Source organism: Solea solea, chromosome 17 (genome assembly GCF_958295425.1).
Source record: "Solea solea chromosome 17, fSolSol10.1, whole genome shotgun sequence".
In the NCBI taxonomy this organism is placed as follows: domain Eukaryota; kingdom Metazoa; phylum Chordata; class Actinopteri; order Pleuronectiformes; family Soleidae; genus Solea; species Solea solea.
In genome coordinates, this window is record NC_081150.1 from 24,323,309 (window position 1) to 24,346,881 (window position 23,573).

The 23,573-nt window shown below is 45.7% G+C and overlaps 3 protein-coding genes across 4 annotated transcripts; 1 reads left to right on the forward strand and 2 right to left on the reverse strand.

Annotated features, from left to right (window-relative positions):
* Positions 1 to 61: 61 nt before the first annotated feature.
* Positions 62 to 8,231, reverse strand: zbtb25 (zinc finger and BTB domain containing 25). 2 transcript variants are annotated; one of them, XM_058613016.1, is made up of 3 exons: positions 7,225 to 8,231; positions 2,330 to 2,507; positions 62 to 1,518 (listed from the first exon to the last, which is right to left on the reverse strand). In XM_058613016.1, exons 2-3 carry the CDS (start codon positions 2,500 to 2,502, stop codon positions 303 to 305), a joined length of 1,389 nt encoding a protein of 462 aa, XP_058468999.1. In that variant the 5' UTR covers positions 2,503 to 2,507; positions 7,225 to 8,231; the 3' UTR covers positions 62 to 302. The 2 variants fall into 2 exon arrangements, with proteins under 2 accessions (XP_058468999.1, XP_058468998.1); XM_058613015.1 differs by lacking the exon at positions 7,225 to 8,231 and having other exon boundaries at positions 2,330 to 7,218.
* Positions 8,232 to 8,344: 113 nt separating this feature from the next.
* On the forward strand, positions 8,345 to 14,117 carry zbtb1 (zinc finger and BTB domain containing 1). Its single transcript, XM_058613004.1, has 2 exons — positions 8,345 to 8,504; positions 9,340 to 14,117. The coding sequence occupies exon 2, from the start codon at positions 9,344 to 9,346 to the stop codon at positions 11,402 to 11,404; it is 2,061 nt and encodes a 686-aa protein (XP_058468987.1). The 5' UTR covers positions 8,345 to 8,504; positions 9,340 to 9,343; the 3' UTR covers positions 11,405 to 14,117.
* Positions 14,118 to 14,464: 347 nt separating this feature from the next.
* Positions 14,465 to 21,344, reverse strand: myh6 (myosin, heavy chain 6, cardiac muscle, alpha). The gene is made up of 2 exons (XM_058612967.1): positions 15,454 to 21,344; positions 14,465 to 14,663 (listed from the first exon to the last, which is right to left on the reverse strand). Exon 1 carries the CDS (start codon positions 21,281 to 21,283, stop codon positions 15,479 to 15,481), a length of 5,805 nt encoding a protein of 1,934 aa, XP_058468950.1. The 5' UTR covers positions 21,284 to 21,344; the 3' UTR covers positions 14,465 to 14,663; positions 15,454 to 15,478.
* Between the last annotated feature and the right edge of the window lie 2,229 nt (positions 21,345 to 23,573).

Genomic DNA, 23,573 nt, shown 5'->3' on the forward strand with positions numbered 1-23,573 from the left:
CTCTATGAGTCTCGGATTCTGTGAGTCACTCACTATTTGAGTCTCTGACTCTTTGAGTTTTGATTCTTTGAGTCTCTGACTTTTTGAGTCTCTGACTCTTTGAGTCTCCGACTCTTTGAGTCTCCGACTCTTTGAGTCTCTGTCCTAGGCTACATTTGATTGCAGTTGATGGATTGTGATGGTGACAGTGGCTGATGATAGCACCACACTGTGGTCACACTACTGATGACACCTTTATGTTGTCATTACTAATGACACAAGCGCCACCTTCTGGTTGAACTTGTGTCATTGCTGTGACCTGATCACTCCACGGGCACACCGTCCACGCCGTCCACAGCGTCCACGCTCTCCTGGGAAACCTCTGAGTCCAGAGAGTAGGAGCTGCCATTGTCCTGAGCGTCCCTGTTGGCCTCCCCAGAGAGTGCAGCAGCAGCAGTGGCGGCAGCTGAGGCCCCGCCCCTTCCCCCCGGCTCTGCAGCGCCCTCACAGAAGTGGGCGGAGGCCTGGAAGAGCTGGCTGCAGAGGCGGTTGTAGCGGTGGTAACGGGAGGGTTTTCCCGTGTGCGTGTACATGTGCTCCTGCAGCTGGCTCTTGTGCGAGAAGCGGAGGCTGCAGACGGCGCAGGCGATCTTACGTTTTCTGGAGTGTAGGACACCGGGGGTGGGGCTGTTCCCCCCTCCTCCCCCCCGACTCCTTCTGAGCTCAGCAGCCAGCTGATTGGCCAGTGCTTGGCTCTGCCTCAGTGCTTCCTCCAGACATCCTGCGTCCACGTGGTCCTGCCCGCGTGGAGGCCCCTCCTCCACGCCAGTGTCCAGCACCCTGCTGTGTGTTAGTCCCTCCATGAGGCGGGTGGTGTCAAGGGCGTGGCTGAACAGATGCTCGCGGAGGCCCTCGGAGGAAAAGCAACGCTCTCCGCAGCGGGGACACAGCAGCACCAGGGGGCGATCTTTAAACAGGAGACTTTGACTGGGACTGCTGCCCTGAGCTGGAGACGGTGACCCCGCCCCCAGAACCTCCTCCCCCTCTGCGTCCTCCTCCTCGTCCTCGTCCTCTACCCGCTCCTGCTTGATCCGAGTAGAGATGTCCGAGTCGTCTCCGGATGCCACAGAACAGACGGTGCGCAGTGTCGAGGCGCGGCGGTCTGACGGAACTCCTTCCAGTCCGACAGTGAGGGACAGCTGTGAGTGGGAGCGCCCGCCACGGCCAGAGGACCGTCCATCGTCAGGGGGACTGCAGGACACTGTGGTTGTCTTGGGGACCCTGGACAGCTCCTTGTTGGCCAGCTGGGAGGAGATCTGAATGCCGTATAGGTTGGACATGCGGACCACATCGGCAGTGCCATCGGCGGTGCCCTCGTCAGGTTTCCGGCACAGCTGGTGGGCGTGAAGGAACTTGATGCCGTCCTGCAGACGGCTCTGGTCCACCGGCTGTTTGGGACACATGCCTGTGTACATGATGTGCAGCAGGTAGCTGAAGACGTCCGGCTGGATGTCGGTGGGCTGGATCTTTATGCACTCACTGTGGACAGACATGCGACAGTGAGGACAGGTCTGACACCAACGGACACTAGTCTTACAGCGAACTAGTGAAGATCACTGTGACCTGGATGAGGGACAACCTTCAGAGACCAGAGAATAAACGGTCTTTGACTGACACAGGACACCTGGTCAGATGCTGGTGTGTTTGGTTTCCAATGATCTCAAGTCAGGTTTAACATAAACTTACAGCCTGTTACACTATTACATCAAACACTTCTAACTCGACTTTACTCTCTCCTCCATCAGTCATAGAACCTGACGACGTTCAGCTCATACTAAACTGTGACGTCATCAGACTGACGGCCTCTGATTGGTCAGAGAGCGTCGTCACTGAAGAGTCCTGAGCGCCGTCAAAGCAACAATGTCCAACTGTAGATCAAAGTGAAAAAGACTCGTTCACTGGGTTTTCACTTCAGTGACTGAACCATTCTGTCAACTCATCTGAACTAATGAGTCTAATGAGTCTAATGAGTATAATGATTCGAAGGATTTGAATGATTCGAATGAGTTTACTGAGTCTAATGATTCTAATGATTCTAATGAGTCTACTGATTCTAATAAGTCTAATGAGTCTAATGATTCTAAGGATTCTAAGGAGTCTAATGAGTCTACTGATTCTAATAAGTCTAATGATTCTAATGACTCTAATGTTTCTAATCAACAAGACTAAACTTAGTCGAGTCAGAACTGTGTGATGGAAAAATTACATCATTGATAGAACAGTGCTGGACCGTTCCTGACACCGTCCACACACACACTACATGTAAACATGGAGGAACTCCCTGAGACACCTGGACTGATGGATGAAGATCATCTTGAAGTAGTTGGAGAAGGCGGCGAGGACGGCGCGGTGAGCTTTGAAGTAGACGTTTCCAATGGCGACGGTGCAGTCGCACAGGAACCCGAACTCTCTCTGAACATTGAGCTGCTGCAGCAGGAAGAGGCTGTGAGACGACACCTCCATGACCCCTGAGGAAGACAAGGACACGTCCAGCTGAGACACCACAAAGTCCACTCTGAGGACAACTTTTAATGGTTTAGATTGATTTTTCTGCATAATTATAAAACTAACTAGTTTCATTATTTATTTATTGTATTATTTTTTGTTTGGATGACGCTGGTGTGTGATGTCTCTTACCTGGAATATGATTTATCTCCACACAGATTCATGATTTGTACAACAGGTCAAAGGTCAAATCAATGTGCTTAAGTTTCTTCTCTTTGATCCATAAATGTAAATTATTTAGAAATAAACTGTTTAAATAAATAAACTGTTGTTGTTGAAGAACACCAGCTGCAGTGACACGTTCATGCTCCGCCCACTTATTCCAGGAGGTCAGGTGACTGTTGTCAACACCTGGATAAGTGACTGACCTCTGACCTCTGTCAAGGTCACCTACAGGTGAAGCAGCAACTGACACACAGACTAAACAAAGTCTTATCACCAGGATCAAAAATTTGGCCCCTGGACTTTTTGGTCCAGACTGGTCCACTATAATCCGTGCGTCGATACTGTGCCAACTCACCCCACTGATGTACATACAAACATGCAAGCCCTTAATAACACCACTATTCTGAGCAATATCTCTTTATATTCTGGAGCCTTGAATAAACAAATGATAAATATACAGTGCGTTGCTTACTGTACTTGCTCTTTATAAGAAGGGTACTGGAGAAAGGATTTCAGATTCAAGAGTGTTTATCACTCATTATCACACAGCTGCCGATCACAAATCTGCACATGAAAAGTAGAGGAGTCGTGTGGAATAGGTTCAATTTGAACAAGATTACATGCAAAAAATGAGTCTGCATGCAATCACAATGTTGGCTAATTGACTAAAGTATGGAAAACAATAGTATAATGATCTGAAAAATGGACAAAGACTTAGAATTTTATTTCAGAACAGACAGTACAGCTCAACATAATGTACCTATTAAAATATATCTGCATATTATTGTAACAGTAGATAATCAGTGTTTTATTCATTTTAACTATTGTATATAATGTGAAACTGTTACAAAGGACAATAAACCATAAAAACTGACTGTAAAGCATACATATGTAGCATATACTGTATTATTCAAGTTGCTAGATCAATGTCCTTCATGAACAAAATTGGACTGTTGGCACTAAAAAAGATGTTGACACTTTAAACACTAGCTAACGCAGCCGCGCCGGTGCTGCTGGTCCCCACCAGGCCACGCCCCTCCAGCAAACATCCCTGTCATTTTCTTACTTTAGGCACCCTTTTTTTTTATTTCCTCTGAGCTTCTCAGCGCTGCCTTTTCGTTTTTTACAACTCTCAATTTTTTTTCTCCGTTTCCCTCCCTGTCTCTCTATCGCCTACTCATAAAGATTAGATTAGATGAGGGGGGCTAGGGGTGTGTGGGTGGGACTCCTGGGCCTCTGTAGCCTCTCATAGGGCTATTGAGCCAGGTATTCTTGACAGACAGGCCACTGGGCCAATCAATCGTCACGTCATCTCTCCGTTGCGTGTGTCTGCAGCGCTGAGCGCTGTGTTAGACGCCCGCTGTTTATCTTTGTTTTGTGGCCATAACCAGCTAATGACGAACACTAACCCTAACCAGCTAATGACTTACACTGACCATAACTAGTTATTGACTAACACTGACCATAACCAGCTAATGACTAACCTGAACAATAACCAGCTAATGACTAACACTAACCATAACCAGCTAATGACTTACACTGACCATAACTAGTTAATGACCAACACTGACCATAACCAGTTAATGACTAACCTTTACCAGTTAATGACTAACTCTGACCATAACCAGCTAATGACTAACCTGGACCATAACCAGTTAATGACTAACACTAACCATAACCAGCTAATGACTAACACTGACCATAACTAGTTAATGACTAACACTGACCATAGCCAGCTAATGACTAACCTGAACCATAACCAGCTAATTACTAACACTAACCATAACCAGCTAATGACTAACACTGACCATAGCTAGTTAATAACTAACACTGACCATAACCAGCTAATGACTAACAATGACCATAACCAGTTAATGACTAACCTTAACCAGTTAATGACTAACTCTGACCATAACCAGCTAATGACTAACCTGAACCATAACCAGTTAGTGACTAACACTAACCATAACCAGCTAATGACTAACCTGAACCATAACCAGCTAATGACTAACACTAACCATAGCTAGTTAATGACTAACACTGACCATAACTAGTTAATGACTAACACTGACCATAACCAGTTAATGACTAACACTGACCATAACCAGTTAATGACTAACCTGAACCATAACCAGCTAATGACTAACACTAACCATAGCTAGTTAATGACTAACACTGACCATAACCAGTTAATGACTAACACTGACCATAACCAGCTAATGACTAACACTGACCATAACCAGTTAATGACTAACCTTCACCAGTTAATGACTAACTCTGACCATAACCAGCTAATGATTAACTCTGACCATAACCAGTTAATGACTAACACTAACCATAACCAGCCAATGACTAACACTGACCATAACCAGTTAACGACTAACCTTAACCAGTTAATGACTAACTCTGACCATAACCAGCTAATGATTAACTCTGACCATAACCAGTTAATGACTAACACTAACCATAACCAGCTAATGACTAACACTGACCATAACCAGTTAACGATTAACCTTAACCAGTTAATGACTAACTCTGACAATAACCAGCTAATGATTAACTCTGACCATAACCAGTTAATGACTAACACTAACCATAACCAGCTAATGACTAACACTGACCATAACCAGCTAATGACTAACACTGACCATAAATAGTTAATGACTAACACTGACCATAACCAATTAATGACTAACCTGAACCATAACTAGTTAATGAATAACACTGACCATAACAATTAATGACTAACACTGACCATAACCAGCTAATGACTGACCTGAACCATAACCAGCTAATGACTAACCTGAACCATAACTAGTTAATGAATAACACTGACCATAACAATTAATGAATAACACTGACCATAACCAGCTAATGACTAACCTTAACCATAACCAGTTAATGACTAACACTGACCATAACCAGTTAATGACTAACACTGACCATAACCAACTAATGACAGACCTTAACCATAACCAGCTAATGACTAACCTTATCCATAACTAGTTAATGACTAACACTGACCATAACCAGCTAATGACTGACCTGAACCATAACCAGTTAATGAGTAACCATAACTAGTTAGTGCCTAACACTGACCATAACCAGTTAATGACTAACTCTGACCATAACCAGCTAATGACTAACCTGAACAATAACCAGTTAATGACCAACACTGACCATAACCAGTTAATGACTAACCTTAACCATAACCAGTTAATGACTGACCTGAACCATAACCAGTTAATGACTAACACTAACCATAACCAGCTAATGACTAACACTGACCATAACTAGTTAATGACTAACACCGACCATAACCAGTTAATGACTGACCTGAAGCATAACCAGCTAATGACTAACCTGAACCATAACTAGTTAATGAATAACACTGACCATAACAATTAATGACTAACACTGACCATAACCAGCTAATGACTGACCTGAACCATTACCAGCTAATGACTAACCTGAACCATAACTAGTTAATGAATAACACTGACCATAACCAGCTAATGACTAACACTGACCATAACCAGTTAATGACTAACACTGACCATAACCAGTTAATGACTAACACTACCATAACCAACTAATGACTGACCTTAACCAACCAACTAGTTAATGACTAACACTGACCATAACCAGCTAATGACTGACCTGAACCATAACCAGTTAATGACTAACCATAACTAGTTAATGCCTAACACTGACCATAACCAGTTAATGACTTACTCTTACCATAACCAGTAAATGACTAACACTGACCATAACCAGCTAATGACTAACCTGAACAATAACCAGTTAATGACTAACACTGACCATAACCAGTTAATGACTAACCTTAACCAGTTAATGACTGACCTGAACAATAACCAGTTAATGACTAACACTTACCATAACCAGCTAATGACTAACCTGAACATTACATTACATGTCATTTAGCAGACCCTTTTATCCAAAGACTTACAATGGAATTGAGTACAATCAGTCAGGAGGTGGAGTCGAACTTGCGACCATTGCGATCATGATGTCTTTTGCACACAGGGTACCGGTCTTAACCACTGAGCCACTCCACCCCACTAAACCATAACCAGTTAATGACTAACACTAACCATAACCAGCTAATGACTAACACTAACACTAACACTAACCATAACCATAACCATAACCACAATTAATATCTTAGTCCTAAACTTAACCAGTTCCTCAGAAATGAGGTTCTGCCTCATTAGGACCAGGTTTCTCCTTGAGGACTACTGGTCCTGACAAAGTCAGTGTTTATGACACACACACACACACACACACACAGACGCTCGTGCGACTAAACAACAGCACGACTCGGGCGCGTGCACATTGTGTCGCGCGCCACACTGCAGCCTCCTCATCATCCGTCTCCTCCACGTTCACCTTCTCGCTCACATCGCACGGGCGCGTGCACGCCGCCTCCACGCCCATCTCTCTGAATGCGACGAGCACGCGCGCCGTGCCCGCCGCCGTTAATCAGACTCTTACCGCACAAATGTCCAGATTGTCTCGGAACCGGGGAAGATTTTGTTGCTGCGGAGGTGATCCCGCATAGATCCGCGTCACGTCTCGCGAGAGGAAGGTCAAAGAGGCTGGTCACGTGATGCCATTGCGTTACCTACTGACAATAGTCAATAATCCATTGACTGCAATTGTTTCATAATCTATAAAATCATCAGACGTGATTTCGTTTGTTAAAAAAAGAAAATAAAGACAGTTTATAATATTTTACAAAAATATAATATTATGTGTACTATATTCACAGTTTTTAATTACCGTGTGTTTGTGTGAGTGACACAGACACAGCGGCCCCTGCTGCTGAGTCTGTGAATTTACATCACAGCACACAGAAAGTTCAAATGTCTGGAGTATTATTTATTTATAATTATCCTGATGTCACATGGTGTCACTATGAGTCACATGGTGTCACGTATGAGTCACATGGTGTCACGTATGAGTCACATGGTGTCGCTCAGATTCCACACTTAGATTACACGCTCAGATTACAAATTTAGATTACACTCTTAGATTACACACTCAGATTACACATTAGATTACACATTAGATTACACACTGAGATTAAACGTTTGATTACACACTTAGATTACGCACTCAGATTACACTCTTAGATTACATGCTTAGACATTTGAGAATTTTGACAAACACTGATCAATGTTTTTAAACATTTTCTGAAACAAACAATCTATTAATCGAGAAAATAATCTACAGATTAATCGATGATGAAAACCATTGTTAGTCTCAGATCTTTTTGTCTCTTCAGTGTTTGAAATCCTTTGTTCAGATTAACCTCAGTGACACAAAGTGACCACACGAGGCAGCAGAGGACCAGCAGCTAAAATCACTGATTTACTGATAAGTAACCGCACTTATGTTTAACTTAATAACATAAATGTTGTTGTGTTCACTGGGTTTCTGTGTATTTCCTGTTTTTAAGTTAACAACAAAATAAAGAGAGCCGCTGGCTCACTTTATTTTGAAAAAACGTATTTTGTCCGGAAGTCGTGTGTCATTCTCTGTGGTTTCCTGAATGAGTGCGGAAGTTCTTTCATCCAGCAGCAGAAAGACCAGAAGAAGAAGAAGAAGAAGAAGAAGAAGAAGAAGAAGAAGAAGAAGAAGAAGAAGAAGAAGAAGAAGAGTCCGTCGCTTCTCTCCGTGCGGACACACCGACTCTCCGCTCAGGAGCCCGGGAACATCTGCACAGCCGCCGCCGGCAGCAGCAGCTCGTCCGTCGGCCTCCACAAACCGCGGTGAGTCGATGACTTTATGTCCGGGCCTGCTGCTGCTGAATGCGGGCGGCCGTGCGGGGGTGGCGGGGCTGGCGGGGCTGTTTGCGGGACACGTACCGTTAAATACTGTCAGTCACAGCATTTTCCAAACTGTACATCCGGTATTTCTTTTCAAAACAAAAGCAGTAACGAACACAATTGTCGAACTTGTAATGAGTTGAACTGAATGAGCCGAAAAAGTAAAAAAAACGTTTTAAATTAAACTGAATCCGTTTGTTCCCGTAAACACTCGCCCCCGTGCCCGTTTCGTTTGGTTCGTTACTCGCTCTGTCTATTTTCCTTTGTTTTGGAGGAGTGGTTTCCGGTAGGCTCGATGCTAACTGCTGCTAGCCTGTCCCTGCGGCCTCTCCCTGCGCTCTGGCCCGGACCAGACCTCTCCTCCTCGGCGCTCTCTCCGCTGCTCTGCGGCCTCTGGCGGCGGGTTTTCTGGTGACTGTAAGCCGCTGGTGTCGCTCTCACCCCCGCGGAGCTCATTTTCAGCTGCTCTGAAAACACAAACGGAACACGATTGAGACGAATTTTGAAGACTTTTCTCGTTTGTTATTGTAACAGTTGAAAACCTGTGACTCCTGAACTTAACTGGAAGACTCCACCCACACTTTGAAAAGAGTTGTTGCTATGGTTACAGCCAAGCCGTGAACTGTGTGGTTGTGTAGTGTGGACAAACAGGAGTGGGCTTTTATTTCGAATTCATGTCCAGTCTTAAGAGTGAGACCAGGACTGGTGTGTTGTTTCCTGTCAGCAGCTGGTTCACGTCAGTGTGTGTGTGTGTGTGTGTGTGTGTGTCTGTCTGCAGGGCGATGGCGAGGCCAAGTCACAGTGATCATGTTCTCCAGCAGCTCAACAACCAGCGTGAGTGGGGCTTCCTGTGCGACTGCCTCATTGCCATCGGTGACATTTACTTCAGGGCACACAAAGCCGTCCTTGCAGCCTGCAGCTCCTACTTCAGGATGATGTTCATCCGGGACCAGCAGGGGACCGGTCGCCTGGACCTCAGCAACATGCAGATTAGCGCTGAATGCTTTGACCTCATCCTGCAGCTCATGTACCTTGGACGCATCATGGTGGGGAGCTACGAGTTTGAAGAGCTCAAGGCCTCCATGGCCTACCTACAGATGTACTACATCCCTGACTCTCTGGAGGACCTCAGGGACATCAGGAGCTCCAACCTCACCCCGTCTTCCTCCGCCTCCTCTTCATCCAGTTCCTCCACTGGACCTGCTGGCGGGAAAATGATGTTTGGCGTCCGTATGTATGAGCAGCAGAGGCCCGCTGCACAGGAAGCAGAGCCTTTACCGAAATCTGTCAGCAGCACCAGTACCACACGACCTACAGTTCCGGCACCGGTCACCAGGTCGGTGGTTGTGGTGGAGGAGGTGGCGAACACTCCTCTGATCGTGGCACCACCGGCTGTAGATGGAGCACTAGAGCAGCCATGTGACTTAAGAAAGAGGTCCAGTGGCAGGAGTTCCACGCTCAAAGACCGTCCGCGGTTTGGTCGCACCTACACCTGCGATGACTGCGGCTTTGTCTTCAGCTGTGAGAAGCTTCTAATCGAACACATCCTCACTTGCACGAACCGGAAAGCCTTTCATCCACCGAGAGGAAATGCAGAGGGCGACAACGACTCGAGCAAAGCTGAGAGCTCTGCCTCAGAGAGCACAGAGGAGCACAAAGTCCTCTGTAAAGGTGAGGATGACTGGCAAGAGGCCCCGCCCAATTCTGACCTCGCCATCAGGTCAGTGGCAGCTGGGACCGACAGAGAATCCGGGTCGACTCGGAGTGTTTCCATCAAGACTGAACCGGAAGAAAACCTGTTCCCTGACATTGAAATGGTCCGTGTTGGTGAGCACACTGCCCGAGACTGTAGCTCGCAGTTCAACGATGTGACGCCGAAAGACTCACAGAGGGAGAAAATAGGTTTGGACCGTGAACCCAAGCCTAGTGTGTCAGGCGTGGAGAACGGAAGCGAGCCTTTTGAAGTCCACTTGTCCAGCAGTGACGATTCGGGGATTCCTGCGAAGCTTCGAAAAGTCAAAGAGGAGAAGCAGGACACAGATTGTGCCCCCTGTGAACTGTGTGGCGCGCTGTTAACAGAGGAGGACAAGTCCGCCCATTACCTGTCCAACCACATGGGTCATATCTGTGCCTGTGGACGGTGTGGCCAGGTGCTGATCAAAGGTCGGCAGCTCCAGGAGCACGCAGAGCGCTGTGGCGAGTCCCACGGCGGCGAATCGGACTCGCACGGGGAGGACGAGGTGCTGCTGCTGGAAGAGCAACAAGGTGTGGACGAGGGTCTGCTGGAGGCCGCTGACCTGGCTTGTCCTCACTGTGGCCTGCTGTTCCAGAACGAGAGTGTGGCGCTGGAGCACGCGCTGTCCTGCCACGAGCAGGAGCTGTTCCGCCCGGTGCTGCTGGACGAGGGCGCCGAACCAGATCACCGTCGCAAACACTTTTGCAGCATCTGCGGCAAAGGCTTCTACCAGCGCTGCCATCTCAGGGAGCACTACACCGTCCACACCAAGGAGAAGCAGTTCACCTGCCAGACCTGTGGGAAACAGTTCCTGCGGGAGCGTCAGCTCAGGTTGCACACCGACATGCACAAAGGCATGGCGCGCTATGTGTGTCCCGTCTGTGACCAAGGAACCTTCCTGAAACATGACCACGTTCGACATATGATTTCTCACCTGTCTGCCGGAGAAACCATCTGCCAGGTTTGTTTCCAGATCTTCCCTGGTGGGGAGCAGCTGGAGAAGCACATGGACGTCCACCTGTACATCTGCGGTGTTTGCGGGGAGAAGTTCCGCCTCCGTAAAGACATGAGGAGCCACTATAACTCCAAACACACTAAGAGACTATAGAAGTGGCCTCTCATTTACACCAGTTGGTCTAAGGAAGCCGAAACTGTGAGAACAAACTGATGCACTTGAACCCAAAAAGACTTAATCTGTCATCTTTAATTTGCACCTTTTTTTAGAATATGCATCAGTGAGACAGGCGTGTGCACCACATGTTCACTCACAGCTTTACGTCAGGAAAAGTTTGTCACCATTAAAGGGATCGAGACACTTTTTTTAAAGTGTGGTTGCACACATAGTCAACACTGACTTACCCTGAGCGCCCCCTGCTGCTGAGAACGAGCCTGAGACACAGAGGTTCACTCTTAGTGACAACATGGCTGACAAGCTGATTCTAGCCTCTTAACAAAAGACTTGTCATAAAATCAGTGTCAGTTTAAGTCTCTGATCTCTACGTCACATGATCAAGTCTTTATCTGTGTCACATGATCACGTCTATCTCCTTCACATGATTGCGTCTTTATCTGCGTCACATGATCGCTGCTTTATCTGCGTCACATGATCGCGTCTTTATCTGTGTCACATGATCACGTCTATCTCCTTCACATGATCACGTCTATCTGCGTCACATGATCGCTGCTTTATCTGCATCACATGATCGCTGCTTTATCTGCGTCACATGAACGCGTCTTTATCTGCGTCACATGATTGCGTCTTTATCTGCGTCACATGATTGCGTCTTTATCTGCGTCACATGACCGTGTCTTTTTCTGCGTCAGTTATTAGCTATGTGTGTGTCAGGCTTGATCTCAACAGCAGGGGGCGCTCACAGTGTGTCAGTGCCACATCCAGCCACACTTCAAAAATCTTTTTCAAAGTCATAATCAGTGGAAAAACAATCACATTAACGTTAAAAACCGATGTTTTCAACAGAACCAGAACTTTAGGTTCTGTTAAAAAGGTGCAGGTGGTCAGTGAAGTGTGTTTCAATGTATGTACCAAAGTCACGTGGGCAGAGATGGAATCAATCACAGGTCTGTGGAGGAAACTCCCATCATGTGCTAACACAGGGGGCGCTGTGGCTCTGTGTTCTGCTCACACATACATGTGTGCAGTGTTGGTCTGCATCCTGATCCAGGTAACGGTGTCATCATCTGTCACTTGAGCTGGAGTGGACGCAGCAGAGGTCAAGCCTCAGGTCAGCCTGTTCTCACTCTGACGATGATGACGATGATGATGTCATCACTTGTTTCCACCAGAGGAAACGTATGGTTCACTTTTTGGTGTAGTAGTTTATAAACTGGATTTACTGGACTGGATTCTGCGTCCTGATTGGTCACACATGCTCCAGTGAGCTCTGTGATTGGTGCCTTTACTGTAACAGTCTCTGTCTTCACAGTGATGCATGATGGGAATCTATGACATGAAAACACTAGCAATGATGTGCGTTTGTTTACGTAGTAATAAACTTTACAGTTACAAATCAGAAACTGAGCGCAGTTCAATGAAGCCGCCTGTGTCACGTGACCATGTTTGGTTCCTCTCCCTTAGCTCATGTTGGAAGAAGAGTCCGCAGTAGTGACCACAACAACCAGAACCACAGTGACCACAAGAAACACTTGTGGTGAAATACCAGAAATAACAGAAGCAAAGCCAACGTTCTGCTAACAGAAGTGAAGCTAACAGTTTCGTCTAACACAACTGAAGCTGACTCTTCTGCCAACAGAAGTGAAGTTAACGCTGGTGGATGTTAGAGTTAGCATTAGTAACTGTGAAGCACAGAAGTCCAAACCACAGAACATGACTCAGGGAAAACAAACTGCTGATGTCAAAGATTTACAGTCCTTCATTGGTTTAAACGGAAGCGTCTATTTGATCAATAAGAGTATTGATTGGTTCCCTTATTGATCATATCTCACTGAAACTCATCCCGACTGACTCATAAAGCAGGGCCAACAGCTCAAAACACCACAAACCACTTCAGAAGAATCATTCATCTATACTGGACCCACCCAGAACCAGCCAAACTGAACCGTATTGAAGGTCACAATCAAATGGGTCCAGATTCAGTCCAAAAAAAACAAACCTGTCTTAGACTGAACCCAGAGAACCCAAACATTTCACTTTAGCTGGTGTGGACCTGGACCAGACCAGTTTAAGGTGTCCTAATCTAATGGAATACCATTGATTTGCTAATTCTGAACCCGTTGGGGTTTTAACCACTCCTCCAACTGAACCAGGTTCCCATTAAATCCCGGCTGAATCAGCTCAGAACCAGTTTGAAAAACTTTAGAACAAGCAGATTCTCAACCAGCTAATTTAGCAAGATGTAGTGACTGAGGTCCAGAATCAGTCAAAATGGTTTCATATGAACTAAGTTGATACAGAATGATCCGTTGTCGTCCTGGATTCATGTTCAGTCAGAAATATTATCATCACACCGGTGTTTCAACAAAAACCACATCTAACCCAGACCAGTCCACCATCTGACAGGAACCTGTGAAGTAAACACCGCAGACCAGAACCACCAAACTGTCCTCTGGATCTCTGATTATGCTGCAGTCCTTTATGAACTGGAACCATCTGGTTCTCAGTGAGGATGGATGTAGAACCTGTGTCCAACTCTGAGTCCAGCTTTTGGACTTTATGTCCAGGTGGTTTTCTGATGTTCATTTTCTTTTTTTTTTTTTGTTGCCGTGTAAAATCAACAAATGTCTGTTTCTGAAAGTTTCTGAAGCTCTTAATAAACCAAGTGAATTATCGCTTTTAAAGTTTACTTAATTTTGGCCTAATTTATTTAAATTTTTATCTAACATTATATATATATATATATATATATATATTAGTGAGACATATTCATTTAAATTAATTCAATACCTGTGTTTGTCACTCTCCCACACACACACACGCAGACGCACGCACACACACACACACACACACACTCACTGCTGCCTCCATCACTAAGTTCAAATGTCTTATTTTGTCTCTTCACTGTTTGAAATCCTTTGTTCAGATTGTTGTCAGTGACATAAAATGACCACACGAGGCAGCAGAGGACCAGTAGCTCCTGTGTGTGTGTGTGTGTGTGTGTGTTTTATATTTTACAGAAACATGAGAATCAAACTGAGTTAAACATTTTAATGAAGCTGCATGGAAACTACAGGTCAACACATGTAACTACTGGTAACTCGGGTAACCAACTACAGATGAACAGGTTAATCCAGGTAAAGTAAACACTGGCATCTGTGGTTAAGTGCAGATACAGGAGATGAATTCTTGTCTCGACGGTTCACCACCCAGTGTCGCCTGGTAACAGGAACACCTGTCAATCAAAGCAGAGTCACAGACATTAGTGACATCATCAGCACATATACAGTTTATCTCTGTCATCAAAGAAACAAATGTTTCCTTTTCTGATACCATTTCATTTCAGATTTTTGCTTCCGGATTAATCCTGATAAGGTTTTTTAGTTTTTAACCACATCTGACTTTTCTCCAGCAGAAGATGGAGTTCACTTACATAGAGAAGGTTCCATGTGCATGAAGACCATGAGATGTGGTTGGAAATCAGGGCTGTAAAGTCCCGGTCGACTGGTCCGTTTATGAGTCTATACGTTGTGGTTCAACTCAGAATCTGATCTGTCGACTTTCTTCTGTGTTAATTTCATACAGTCTATGGTTCATTTGATTTCATCTGGAGGAATGTACCAAGTGCTAATGGGGTGTTTTCAGAGCACCCCTGTTCCACATTAGAACACCCCCCTTGTTTTCAGTATTTTGAGCTACAGTCAGTCGTCCTCTAACATCCATGTCACAGACATCAAAGACATCACAGTGTGGCAGCATTTTACAAAAATAGATGGCGATAAAAAAGTCAAATGCAAAGTTTGCCAGCAACAGTTTTCATATCACAGCGTGACTACAAACATCATATAAAAACACTAAGCTAACTTGTCTGCGTTATGTTGCTCCGTCTGTTTTGAGTACATGATCATATCAGAATTAGCACATTTCAATGTTTTTAGTCTAATAATCGTTATATAATCGATTTGTTTTCAGTCAACCAAGAATTGATTTGGTTGATTACAGCCATATTGGAAATGTCAACATACCTGTGATGTGGACTCTGGGATTCCCTCACTCATCTAGACCCTTCTTGGAGGTTCCGTCCCTGGTCCTGGCTCTCAGTTTGTTCACCTGGGACTCGGCGATGTCGGCTCTCTCCTCTGCCTCTTCCAGCTCGTGCTGCAGTTTGCGGAGTTTAGCCATGTTGGTGTTTGCCGCCTCCTCTGCCTCCTCCGCTGCATGTTTGTAGGACTTGACCTTGAGCTGCAGTTTGTCCACCAGGTCCTGGAGACGAGACATGTTCTTGCGGTCTTCCTCGGTCTGATAGGTGAGCTCTTTGAGCCGGCGTTCATACTTGCGGATCCCTTTGATGGACTCTATTCCCCGCTTCTGCTCCGCCTCCAGCTCGTTCTCCACTTCTTTGATGCGAGCTTCCAGTTTCTGGAGCTGTTTTTTGCCGCCCTTCATTGCGATCTGCTCAGCCTCATCCAGACGGTGCTGCAGGTCTTTTATAGTCTGCTCCATGTTCTTCTTCATGCGCTCCAGATGTGCACTCGTGTCCTGCTCCTTTTTCAGCTCCTCGGCCATCATGGCTGCATCTGTGATGGCCTTCTTTGCCTTCTCCTCAGCGTTACGGTTTTCCTGTATGGCCTCCTCCATCTCATTCTGAAGGTGGAGAAGGTCTGCTTCATGCTTCTTCTTCTGGTTGATCAGGCTCGTGTTTTGGGAATGCAGGAGTTGCATTCGTTCTGTGGCATCAGTCAGCTCTTGTTCAGCAAGTTTGCGACTTCTTTCTGTTTGCTCGAGCGCAGCCCTCACCTCCTCCAGCTCAGCCTGGATCAGATTGTTCCGTCGCTCCAGAAGAGCAGTGTTCTCTCTCAGGTCATCGTTGCTGTGCTGTGCATCATCCAGCTGCAACTGAGTATCCTTCAGGAATGCCTGTAGGCCCTTCAGCTGTTTTTGTGCATCAGCTGCCTGCCTGTTAGCTTGGCAAAGCTGAATTTCCATTTCATTGAGATCACCTTCCATCTTCTTCTTGACTCTCAGGGCCTCATTGCGGCTCCGGGTTTCAGAATCCACAGAGGATTGAAGCGACTCAAGCATGCGGTGGTAGTTTCTCTTGGCCTGTTCCATCTCCTCATCTTTCTCTGCCACTTTCCGCTCCATTTCGGCCTTCACTTGGTTGAACTCAAGTTGAGCTCTCAGGATCTTGCTCTCTTCATGCTCCAAAGTAGCTTCTGCCTCCTCCAGAGCTGTTTGGAGCTCGGCCTTTTCTTGTTCGAGCTGCTTCCGGATCTTTTCCAGTTCATGTGCACTCCTACCACCCTCCCCCAGCTGGTCAGTGAGGTCAGAGATCTCCTCCTGGAGGTTTTTATTTTCTCTCTTCATCGTCTCTAGTTGATCCAGACTCTCTTCGTAGGCATTTCTCAGTTTGAAGAGCTCAGTACTCAGAGAGCGAGCTTCCTTTTGGGAGGCCTCCAGCTCACACTGGGATTCTTCAAACTTCTGCTTCCACTCTGCCAAGACTTTGTCAAAGGCTCTCTGCTTCTTGTCTAGTGCTGCAGATGCTGCATTAGATCTCTCAAGGTCCAGCATCAGGTCTTCAATCTCATTTTGGAGGCGGTGCTTGGTCTTCTCAAGAGATGAACACTTAGCATTAACAGCCTCAATGGACTCCTCTGCTTCTTGCAGTCTCTGAACCAGCTTCTTCTTTGCTTCCTCCAGCTCCTCTGTCCTTTGGATCCCATCAGTTTCATACTTTGTCCTCCATGCTGATACCTCAGTGTTAGATTTGGACACAGCTCTCTGCATCTCCGCCTTGGCTTCCTGCTCTTCTTCAAACTGTTCTCGCAGCAGATCACAGTCATGGCGCACAGACTGCACAGCATGGGCGAGAGCATTCTTTGCCTTCACCTCCTCTTCTAGTTGTCTGCGTAAATCTTCTACTTGCTGGTTGTACGAGTTCTTCCCTCTGGTCAGCTGTGATATTAGACACTCCTTCTCCTCCAGCTGACGTCCAAACTCGCCATTTTCAGTGAGCAGCTTGGCCCTCTGGGTGCTCAAGTCATTGATGGCTTTTTGTGCCTCCTCATATTTACTCTTGTACTCGTTCATGTTGTCTTCCATTGTGCGGCACATCTTCTCAATGTTTGACTTGGTCTTCACCACGCTCTCCGTGCTGGAGGACATGTCATCCAGCTCCAGCTTCAGCTCACTCTTTTCTTTCTCTAGCTTCTGCTTCACCCGCTGGAGGTTGTCAATCTGTTCACCCAGTTCAGCAACACTGTCAGCATGCTTCTTTCTCAAGGTGGCAGCGGTGGACTCGTGGTGAAGTGTAGATTCTTCCAGTTCCCTTCGCAGCTTCTGAAATTCAGCATCTCTTTTCTTGTTCAGTTCAACCTGAACTGATGTTGCTCCACCTGCTTCTTCCAGACGTTCACTGATGTCCTCCAGCTCGCGGGAAAGATCAGAGCGCTGCTTCTCCACTTTGGCTCGGGCTGCACGCTCAGCATCTAGCTCCTCTTCCAGCTCCTCAATGCGTGCTTGGTTTTCTTTCAGCTTCTTTTGGAGCTGAATTGAACCTACCTGCTCATCATCCAGCCTTGAACTTATTTGGACAACTTCAAAGTCCTTTTTCTTGAGCTTTTCCTCCAGCTGCTGTTTGTCATTCTCCAAGTCCATCAAACTCTCCTGGGTCAGTTTCAGGTCCCCCTCTAGCTTTCTCTTTGAGCGCTCAAGGTCCATTCTGACTTTCTTCTCTTGCTCTAACGAACCCTCCAGATCATCCACCTGCTGCTCCAGCTTCACTTTAGCTTTGTTTAAACTGTTGGCTTTGTCCTCTTCACTTTGAAGGTCATCCAGTGTCTGCTGGTGGGCCTCCTGTAGTGCCTTCTTCTCTTTGGTCAGCTTCATGATGTTTTCGTCCTGGGAAGCCATCTCCTCTGTCAGGTTTTTCACCTTATTTTCTGTAGCATGTTTCTCTTTCTCAACCTTGGCTAAAGTGAGCTCCAGATCATCTATATCTTTCTTCAACTCAGAACATTCATCTTCAAGCTTGCGCTTCTTTGCGGTTAGGTCAGCGTTCAGCTCTTCTTCATCTTCAAGTCTCTCTGTCATCTCCTTTAGTTTGGCCTCCAGTTGGATCTTGCTCTTTATGAGCTGTTCACAGCGTTCTTCAGCATCTGTTAGAGTATCCTGCTCAGACTGGATTTGCAGAGTCAGGTCGTTCTTCTCTTGGAGAAGAGTCACTATTTTCTCCTCTAGTTCCTTTCGTCTTGCTTCGGATTTCTCTAGAGCTTCTTTTACTTTGTGGAACTCATCTTTCATGTTGGCCATCTCTTTCTCAGCCTCAGCACTCTTCAGCAGTGGTTTAATCTTGAAGAAGAGCTTCATCCAGGGCCAATTTTTTACTCCAAGGAAAGAACGAAGGTTCCACTGGATGGTCATCAAAGCATCTCTACGTTCCACTAGCTTAGCAAACTGTGCCCTCATGAGGAGTGCCCGAGCATTGGCCTGGATTCTGGTGATGATCCGAGAGAGTTGTTCATCTCGCATCTCCTCCAGTGTTCCCAGAAGGCCGGCTTTAAAGAAAACCTTTGTGTGGCCAAACTTGTACTGAGTGTGGTCGATGTCCAGTGACCCCAACAACTTTTCAGCACTTTTCTTACAGTCAATGAACTGACCCTCTGGGATGGCCGAGGCATTCAGGATCCGGTAGCGCTGTTTAAAGTCACCATAGAGCACCCGGTTTGGGAAACCCTTCCTGCAAATTCGAATGCCTTCTAGGACACCATTGCAGCGCAGCTGGTGCATCACAAGGCAGTTGTCCATGACTCCTGGAGTTTTAACTTCATTTGGAATCAGACAACGAACAAAGTGTGGATGTGTAGTCTTGAGGTTGGTCATCAGCTTGTTCAGGTTTTCCCTGTGAAGTGCTGACACGGTCTGGAATGAGGAGCCTTTCTTCTTGGCCCCTTTTCCACCTCCCTTGTCACCACCATCAGCTCCTGAATAACTTGAAAAAAGCAGACTGAGAACCTTCAGAGAGGATTTCTGGTAAAGACCAACCACAGTTTCATTCAGAGGATCTTTGTTTTTGACCAGCCACCCAGTGATGTTGTAGTCTACTGTACCAGCGTAATGAACCAGAGCAAAATTAGCCTCTGCTTTCCCCTTTGCTGCTCTGGGTTTTTCAAACATTTTGTTCTTACCCAGATGATTATCATAGAGCTTTGCCTTGAAAGTCTGGTCACTGGCTTTGGGGAACATGCACTCTTCTTCCAGAATAGACATGATCCCCAGCGGCTTCTCGATGAGGTCGATACAAGCTTGTAAGTCCATCCCAAAGTCGATGAACTCCCACTCAATCCCTTCCTTCTTGTACTCCTCTTGCTCCAGAACAAACATGTGATGATTGAAAAACTGTTGCAGTTTCTCGTTGGTAAAGTTGATGCACAGCTGCTCAAAGGTGTTGAAATCAAAGATCTCAAATCCTGCGATGTCCAACACTCCTATGAAATATTGCCGGTGCTGTTTGGTGTCCAGGGATTGGTTGATTCTCACAACCATCCAATTAAACATCTTTTCATACACAGACTTAGCCAAGGCACCAATGGCATAGTAGACTTGGTCCACACTTTGTCCTTTGGTGACGTATTCATTTCCTACCTTGACTCGTGGGTGGCACAGGCCTTTGATGAGGTCAGCAGAGTTCAGCCCCATCAAATAAGCAGATTTATCAGCAGCCTCTGTCCCGTCAGATTCAGCCTGCTCCTCACGCTGTTTCTGTTTGAACTTCATGTTGCCGTAGTGCATGATGGCGCCGGTGAGTTTATAAACGGCCATCTTCTCCTCTGGAGTGAAGCCGAGCACATCAAAGGCGCTGTCCGTGGCCAGAAGCTCCTCTGAGTCGTTGATGGAGGCGACTGTCACTTCTCCTTGGGAGATGTAGGAGTAATCATATGGGTTGTTGGTGATCAGCAGCATGTCAAGCAGCTCTGGCTTCTGATTGGACAGGATCTGATAGAAGATATGGTAGTTCCTTTCAGCCTTGAGCTGAAAGGTACAACGTGACTTTTCCAGCAGGTATGTCTCGATGTCAGCTGAGGACAATTTTCCGCTCATACCAAAGTGGATGCGAATGAATTTTCCAAAACGAGACGAGTTGTCATTTCTCAAGGTTTTGGCGTTGCCGAAGGCCTCCAGTGCTGGGTTGGCCTGGATGATTTGATCCTCCAGTGTCCCCTTGCTGGTGTCTCTTTTGTCTGCACCGCCGACAGCAGCGATGCTGGCAAAGTACTGGATGACTCTTTTAGTGTTGACCGTCTTTCCGGCTCCGGATTCTCCGGTGATGAGGACAGACTGGTTCTCTCGGTCAGTCAGCATGTACTGGTAAGCATTATCAGAGATAGAGAAGATGTGAGGTGGGGCCTCGCTTCTCTTCTTCCCCCTGTAGGCCGCCACCACATCAGTGTCATAGACGGGAAGCCACTTGTAGGGGTTGACGGTGACACAGAAGAGTCCAGAGTAGGTGTAGATCATCCAGGCTGCGTAACGCTCTTTGAGGTTGAACAGCACTGCAGGCTCATGGAGAAAAGTAAACATGGCCATGTCTTCAATTTTATCAAATTTTGGTGGGTTCTGAGGGTGAACACTGGACTCTTTCACAGTTACAGTTGTTCCATCCTCCTTCTTGACAGTCACCATCCCTCCATCTTTGCTCTGGATTTGTCCCTTCACATATTCCACCTTTTCATCAACTACAAAACACTCCGTCTTGATGTCAAACGCTCTGGTTTGAGCTTCCAGGCGCTCCTTGTCTGACTTCCTCAGGTAAGGAGCCGCCTTCCCAAACTCGGCCATCAGAGCGTCACCCATGGTTGAGGCTGGAGGTCGTCAGCGAGTCTTTTCCCAGTGAACCAGAGAAACAAGTGCACACTGTATGCTGCCGCCGGGTATTTATGAAGGTTCACTGCACTCCAAATTAGGAGACAACCAGCAACAAGATAGAAGAACTAAATCTGTCCTGGAACAGGGACGACACCAAGAGGGCAGATCCAGGACCTTCTGCTGTGAAAGTCCATTTTAGGAGAAGCAGAGTTTCACTGTTCATCTGAACGCTGATAAACAAGAAGCACGACACCTCCTCATTTAGACTGCACTGCTGCATCTCACACACACACACACACACACAGAGACACACACACAAAAGGAGAATTATATACAAACATCTTTGTTCTTTAGTTTTGTAATCTTCTTTCATCATTATTATAAATAAAAACATTAACACTTTAAACTTCAGTCTAAAAACCTGTTTAAATCATTCAAACTGAAATGACATGAATGTGTTTGAAGAGTGTGACGTGATTGTGTCTCTTTATCTGTGACAGTCACGACTCATCAGCTCTAAATAAGAAGCACACACTTCAGCCAGGGTCTTTATCACAAGCACACACACACACACGCACGCACACACTCACCCACACATGCACACACACATACACACTCACCCACACATGCACACACACACACTCACCCACACACGCACACACACACACACACACACACACTCACTCACACATGCACACACACACACACACACACACACTCACCCACACACGCACACACACACACACACACACACACACACTCACTCACACATGCACACACACACACACACACACATGCACACACACACACTCACCCACACATGCACCCACAGACACGCGCACTCACGCACACACTATTGGGGGCATTTTATGCCAGCACACTATACTAAAATATCTTAAACGTGTCGCCAGTGCCGGCCCTGAGTAATTTGGTGCCCTAGGCAAGATTTTAGCTGGCGCCCCCTTGCATCGCAGCAGTCAATTTCACAATCAGCTTTCATACAATCACACCGAAACTGCATGTGTGTATTCAAGATTTTATTTCTTTGAGTAAAAAATATCACCAAATAAAAACTAAAGAAAGAAACAAGTGATAAAATTAAAAATACAAAATAAATAAGGCAAACATATTAAGCCGAACACTGCACATGAAAACTGACGCTGTGTCACTGGGCTGTGCAGAGGTCGACGGGACAGCAGCACCTGATGCTGTGTCACTGGGGGTGGTACTGAAATATTTTAATATTTAATATTTTAATATTTTAAGTGCATCTGAAGAGAGAAGAGAAGTAAATGTGACGACTGCATGTTACATTTTAATAAAAAAAACAGATGCTTGGTGTGCTACACATGAGACTAATATAGACTAATAATGAAAATGTGATGAGATTCATTCAACTTTATTGTCATTGCAATGCAATTCAGTCTAACCAGAGTGCAAAAACCAGTAAAGTGCAGTGAAATGAATATATATGTGTATATATAGCCTATGAATGATATGGAAAAGCTAAGGTATGAAATATTAACAGTAATACACTTTAACTGCACTTTAACACTGATGTAAACTTTAACAAACATAAACTGTGACACATAAAACCAAAGGCTTACAACCACCCTATTACAAAGGGGATGGACAACTAAAAGCATTTTAACTGACATACAAGCAGGAAAGACACCTGTAAAATAACACCTGAACAGGCCTAACGTTAAGTTTCCAAACGTCCCTGATGAATTTAAGGTGCAGTAACATTAACACACGTCCACTCAGCTATTTATTGATTATTAAACAATGTTGATATCGTCCCAAGTAAGCTAGCAAGCTAACACTCTGCTCCAACAACGGTAACTACGATGCATTAAACTATTCATTTCATGCACTTCATCACATTGACATTACTGTACCTCTATCTTTTTCACGTTTCTCTTCCTCTTCTTTCCTTCTTTTCCTTCCTTGGGCGCCGGATGGCTTCAGTCTTTTGGACATAATTCCGATACAGTGTCATTAATCTTTTTCTTCGTCTCTGGGTCACGGTCTGTTCAGATTCAGGCAGCTGGCTTCTTGACCCCGCCCCCCTCACAGAGGGCAGGTACAGAGCGACGGCTCATTGCACCCAGAAAAAAGGCTTCTGCATTATTTAATAGTCTTTGCTATGACTTTATGTTGCTGTGGGCTTATATAATATTTCGAAATAATAGTAATAATGGCACTGGTAAAAAAAAAAAGTAGTATTTATAATTAAAAAAAAATAATAATAATTTTTTTTTTTCCTCCGTTTTCG

Coding starts and splice junctions, on each gene's coding strand:
- zbtb25 (XM_058613015.1), bottom strand. CDS start 2,619: ATGAAACTAGTTAGTTTTATAATTATGCAGAAAAATCAATCTAAACCA. Junction 1,519..2,329: donor ATCTTCATCCATCAGTCCAG/GTGTCTCAGGGA, acceptor GTCTGTCCACAG/TGAGTGCATAAAGATCCAGC.
- zbtb1 (XM_058613004.1), top strand. CDS start 9,344: ATGGCGAGGCCAAGTCACAGTGATCATGTTCTCCAGCAGCTCAACAAC.
- myh6 (XM_058612967.1), bottom strand. CDS start 21,283: ATGGGTGACGCTCTGATGGCCGAGTTTGGGAAGGCGGCTCCTTACCTG.